Source organism: Atta colombica, unplaced genomic scaffold, assembly GCF_001594045.1.
Source record: "Atta colombica isolate Treedump-2 unplaced genomic scaffold, Acol1.0 scaffold100, whole genome shotgun sequence".
In the NCBI taxonomy this organism is placed as follows: domain Eukaryota; kingdom Metazoa; phylum Arthropoda; class Insecta; order Hymenoptera; family Formicidae; genus Atta; species Atta colombica.
The window spans coordinates 2,836,428-2,841,749 of NW_017259185.1; the positions used below are offsets into that span (position 1 = coordinate 2,836,428).

General features: G+C 32.0%; 1 protein-coding gene across 1 annotated transcript in view; it reads left to right on the forward strand.

The window, feature by feature from the left end:
- Positions 1-1,200: 1,200 nt before the first annotated feature.
- The window catches only part of LOC108685724 (sarcosine dehydrogenase, mitochondrial), a 5,324-nt gene continuing 1,202 nt past the window's right edge, over positions 1,201-5,322 (forward strand). Inside the window, exons 1-11 of the mRNA XM_018190679.1 lie at positions 1,201-1,453; positions 1,574-1,676; positions 1,909-2,165; positions 2,231-2,443; positions 2,656-2,979; positions 3,093-3,255; positions 3,335-3,482; positions 4,260-4,398; positions 4,494-4,694; positions 4,797-5,064; positions 5,143-5,272. Coding sequence (XP_018046168.1) covers positions 1,430-1,453; positions 1,574-1,676; positions 1,909-2,165; positions 2,231-2,443; positions 2,656-2,979; positions 3,093-3,255; positions 3,335-3,482; positions 4,260-4,398; positions 4,494-4,694; positions 4,797-5,064; positions 5,143-5,272 — 1,970 coding nt within the window. The 5' untranslated portion in view covers positions 1,201-1,429. The remainder of the gene's footprint in view (positions 1,454-1,573; positions 1,677-1,908; positions 2,166-2,230; positions 2,444-2,655; positions 2,980-3,092; positions 3,256-3,334; positions 3,483-4,259; positions 4,399-4,493; positions 4,695-4,796; positions 5,065-5,142; positions 5,273-5,322) is intronic.

Below are 5,322 nucleotides of genomic sequence, written 5' to 3' on the forward strand. Positions count from 1 at the left end.
CACGACCAGTCTATTGTATAGTAGATGTTAATAACGAAAAGTAAATAAATCACTAAGATTATTAGGGTTCTCTTAGTCAGTATAACATTATTTATGTCGTTAGTTAATATCGAGTAATTACTTAATTCCGAAATTTTTTACTAGTGTTTTTAGTCCAACGTTTAAACTAGTTAGAAATAGTTTATATAATGTCGTTATACATTTCGAAGTACATCTTTAGAAATACATTACAATTTGCAGAAAGTATTATTAAATGTTCCATGATTTTTAATGATTGCATATGTTAATCATACGTTAAAATAGTTAACATGTAGCGAAAACAGTCATTAGTCTTGTTATTTTACTAAATAATCAAACCGCGCTATAGATAGGGGTGGCAGTGTCATCGGTTATTTTCTTTTCACATTTACTGAATTATTGGTAATAAGACATATGACTTGACACATACTCAGTCACGACAACGTATTTCGCAATCGAAATGTTCCGATACGATATCAAGGTCAAGAGAGTATTGCATTGTCCCACAGTCTAATAATAAAATTCTGAATGTATATAAATCTGTGAGAATAAAGTTCTCATAAAAGCCGTAATATTCTCCAGAGTCTATATTGGCAATAAAGAAAGTTTTTTCTAGAAAATAAAGAGCTGATTGATTTTATAGAAAATATAATGTACGATATTAGATTTAAAAATAAGATTCTTTCTTCCTTAATGCCTTTTAAATCTATCAATTTACATTTCTTTTTTAGATTTTAATCTCGTTAGCATTTTTTACAGAAAATAATCAATTTTATATCAGAACATATTTACTTTATAAGACAGAATAGATAAGTGTACAAAAAAACGATTATGTATGATAATATGTGGTACCTTTAATTTCACTCGACAAGAACTGATAAAAACTAATCTCATGACGAAATTAGTTTCTTTTATTATTGTTATGTGTCTTTTCAACACAGCAATATAAGATATTTTTAGTGTATAATAATAAATATAATAACGCACAGAATTATAAGCAAAAAAGAACATAGATAACAGACTGAGGAACACTCGAGCAACCAATGTAGTACTTTATAAATTCCTCTCTCCTTTTAATATTGTTTTTCTTATTTCACATATTTGTAAACATATTGAGTAATGTTTTTGCGATTGACGTCATTTGTAATCTGTTTCGGACAAAAAGCAGTACGGAAACAGCAATCGAACACGGTACATGAGGCATGTGAACGCGGATATCGTGAGTGAAAGAGAAGTTAACGTTGAGAAATTTGATGATTCAATGAAAAATTCTTTGATAATGTACATACGTATATGTTGTAAGAGTGATTGTAAAGAATATACTACAGCTAGCAGACTGTAGTTCAATCTGAGTTAATATTCGCAGTTCAATCTGAGATCGCACACAAGTTGTCTTTACGAGGCATATAAAATGCTTCGTTTAGTAAGAAACAAGGTATTTGATTTGAAATTAATATATATTCAACAATATATTACAAAAAAGGTTTTATTTATTTTTATAAAAAGATAAAAATCGTACATATTCCAATATGTCTTTTCATTACTTCACTTACAGTTACTTAAAAGGGGTCTCGGAAATAATCGAACGGTCACTACATTTAAAGAAAACGAGACAAAGAACATCGATGTTCCTAACAATGCCGACGTTGTAATAATAGGTAACTAAGTTTATACCAGTAGAAACAAAAGAACTGTATTAATCGGATTAGCAGTTTAGATAATAATTGAATATTCCGTATTGTATATTAATTAAAATGAATTAAATGATTTTTAACAATATCATTTTTCGCATGTAAAATCAAATAGAAATAAATATCTTAACATTGATCTTAACGTTTATAGATACATATTAATATTTATTAACAATTTTAATAAAAATTTCCATGATAGGTGGTGGTAGCGCTGGTTGCAATGCACTTTATCAATTAGGAAAACGTGGAGTTAATGCAATACTTTTGGAAAAATCTAAGCTTATATCTGGTACAACATGGCATACAGCAGGTCTCCTGTGGCATCTACGCGGAATATGCGACGTAGAGACGGAATTGATAAAAGCTTCGCGATTGCTTTATGCATCTTTACAAGAAGAAACAGGTATAAATCCAGGATGGATAAACAATGGTGGACTCTACATCGCTTATTCTCCCGTAAGTAGGAATATCTTCATGCAATTGATATTTATTTTTCGGAGAATATCTATTGATTTCCATAGGAGCGAGTAGTCGACTACGAAAGATTAATTACTAGTTGTAAGAATTTTGGTATCGACGGGTACATGATTGATCCAGTCGAAGCGAAAGAAAAATTTCCCCTCATAGATAAAAATGCATTCCAAGCTGCGATGTATTGTCCAGCGGATGGTACGATAGATCCTGCCATGTTAGTAAATGCATTGAAAAAATCAGCGGAAAAAAACAGTTGTAAGGTATTTTTATTCATTTTCTTCATCATCTGTTTCTATAACACACATATTTACATAATAAATTTAATTTTGTATTTCACAATAAATTTTATAATTAGCAATTAGTAGAGTTATTTATTCAATAGTGATGTATGTGTTCTATAAAAATGATTAAAACCAAAAATGATGGTTAATTATTCGTTAAAAACTAATCTAATTAAATATAATTTTTTAAGGTCATCGAAGATTGTCCGGTCACTAAAATTCTCGTAGAGAATGTTGACGGACATAAAATTATTCGCGGAGTAGAAACGCCTCATGGTATAATAAAAACCGACGTTATACTAAATGCGGCAGGAGCATGGTCCGGAACAATAGCGCAAATGGTAGGATTGGACATTCCATTGGTACCGATGAAACACGCATACATTGTTACTGAGCCGATGAACGTACGAGGGTTGCCAAATATTCGAGATCCCGATTTTAATATCTACTTTCGAGTGCAGGGTGGAAATATAAATATCGGAGGATATGAACCTAATCCTATCATATTGAAATTTGTAAGTTGAATGTTAAGATTGAACCTAATTGCTATTATAGCAGAAACATGCGCACATGTAACAATTTAAATTCTATGTATTCTTGATTAATTCAAACGATATGTATTGTTTAGCCACCAAAAGATTTTTCCTTTAGTTTATACGAGTTGAATTGGGACGTATTCAATATTCATATTGAAGCGATGAACCGATTGATACCCACTTTGGCAACTGCTGGAATAAGGACAACTGTGTGCGGCCCAGAAAGTTTTACTCCCGATCATAGACCTATCATGGGTACAAAATTTCATTAATTTATGATCGATGCTTGTGTGATATAGATACTTGAAATTTAAAATACGATAATGTCCGAAAGGTGAAGATCCACGCTGCACAGGTCTTTATTATTCTTGTGGATATAATAGCGCTGGGATGATGTTTGGAGGTGGTTGTGGAGAACAAATAGCATTATGGATAATTAATGGACGACCGGATAAACACATGTTCAATCAGGACATCAGACGGTAAAAATTTATTCAAATTATTTTCATCAAATCTTAATCTGTAGAACAATTATATTTATTTATCGAACTTTTATGTAAATGTATGAATAAATACGTGGGTCGTTTGATAAGTTTGGTAAATTTCCATGAAATAGCGTTACAATCCATTTGATGACGCGACATCTCGAAAGATCCACTCTTCGAACTCTTCAAGCCAAATTTCAAACCAGAAAGGATGCATAGTTCATGTTTGATAGTCATTTGAAGTAAGCTGTCTCAAAGTCTGCAAAATACTCATTGACGGCAACAATGACTTCCTCATTTGACTTTGAGAGAATTTCTTCCCAAGTTTTTAAGTTTGGGAACAGAAAGAAGTCACATGGGGTCAAATTCGGAGAATAGGATGGATGAAGAATCAATTCATAGCCCAATTCGTAGTTTTGTCATTGCAACGGTCGACTTGTGGGACGGCGCGTTGTCTTGATAGAAGAGCGCTTTTTTGCGCGCCAATCTCGCTTCAAATGACTACCAAACGTGAACTAACGCGTCCTTTCTGGCTGAAATTTGGCTTGAAGGGGGGTTCGAAGAGTAGATCTTTCGAGATGTCGCGTCATCAAATGGATTGTAGCGCCATTTCATGGAAATTTACCAAACTTATCAAACGACCCACATATTTCATAACACACTTCTTATATGTCGATATGTAAAATATAAAATACAAAGTAGCAACATGACAAGCAGGATCATTTTTATCAATATCTGCAATTAACACTTTTTCATGTTTTTCTTTCAATCCAGATATATACCAGAGCAAAGAAAAAATTCAGTTTGGGTGAACGAACGAAGTCATGAAGCTTATGCAAAAAATTATAATATCATTTTCTCACATGATGAACATTTAAGCGGTAGAAATTTGAAGACAGATCCTTTCCACAATGTAAGTTATACTTTATGTTAATTTAAACTTTATTTTTCAATTAGATTGTACATCTTTTTCTTTTCAAACACAATATGTTATTGTCATTTTTTTAGTTTCTCGTCAATGAAGGTGCTGTTATGGAAGAGCGACAAGGATGGGAACGTCCAGGATGGTTCCTACTAGATAACAAAAAGGCTCCAGTGTTACCTTATGATTATGGTGGCTATTACGATACACTAAAGAATACGAATGACACATATGCCGATATATTAAAAACAGAATGTACATTTAATTTTCCACCGCACGATAACATTGTAATCTCCTATTTTTTTTTAAGATTGGACTAAAATTATCATACAATGTTTTTGCGTGATTAAAAATATTGATTCGATAATTCTTTTTACATATTATAACAGATACGAGAGGAAGCACTTGCCTGTAGAAATAACGTTGCTTTATTTAATTTATCATATTTTGGAAAACATTACGTATGTGGCCCAGACACGAAAGAAGCGGTGGATTATATATTTACGTCTCAGGTGGATCGAGAAATTAATAGAACTATATATACTTGTATGTTGAATAAAAGAGGAGGAGTAGAAGGCGACTGTACCGTCACTGGTCTAGAATCTGGTTCGGGTGGCGTAGTCGATCCCATATTTAAGGGAAAAGCATTTTATATAGGTATCTGTTTATACATTTTATCGCGCATTATTTTATTCCTATTTTAAATTATATTGATACTTTCATTTTTGATTTTAGTGAGTGGAGGTATGTCATCGTATCATACATGGGCACATATCAGCAGTATAATAAGAGAAAAAGGTTTTAACGTATCTGTGCACAATGTCACGGAGCAAATAGGAATTTTATCAGTTCAAGGTCCTAACAGGTATAAAAAATTAAATGCGAACATGACAGATATATATATATATATATATA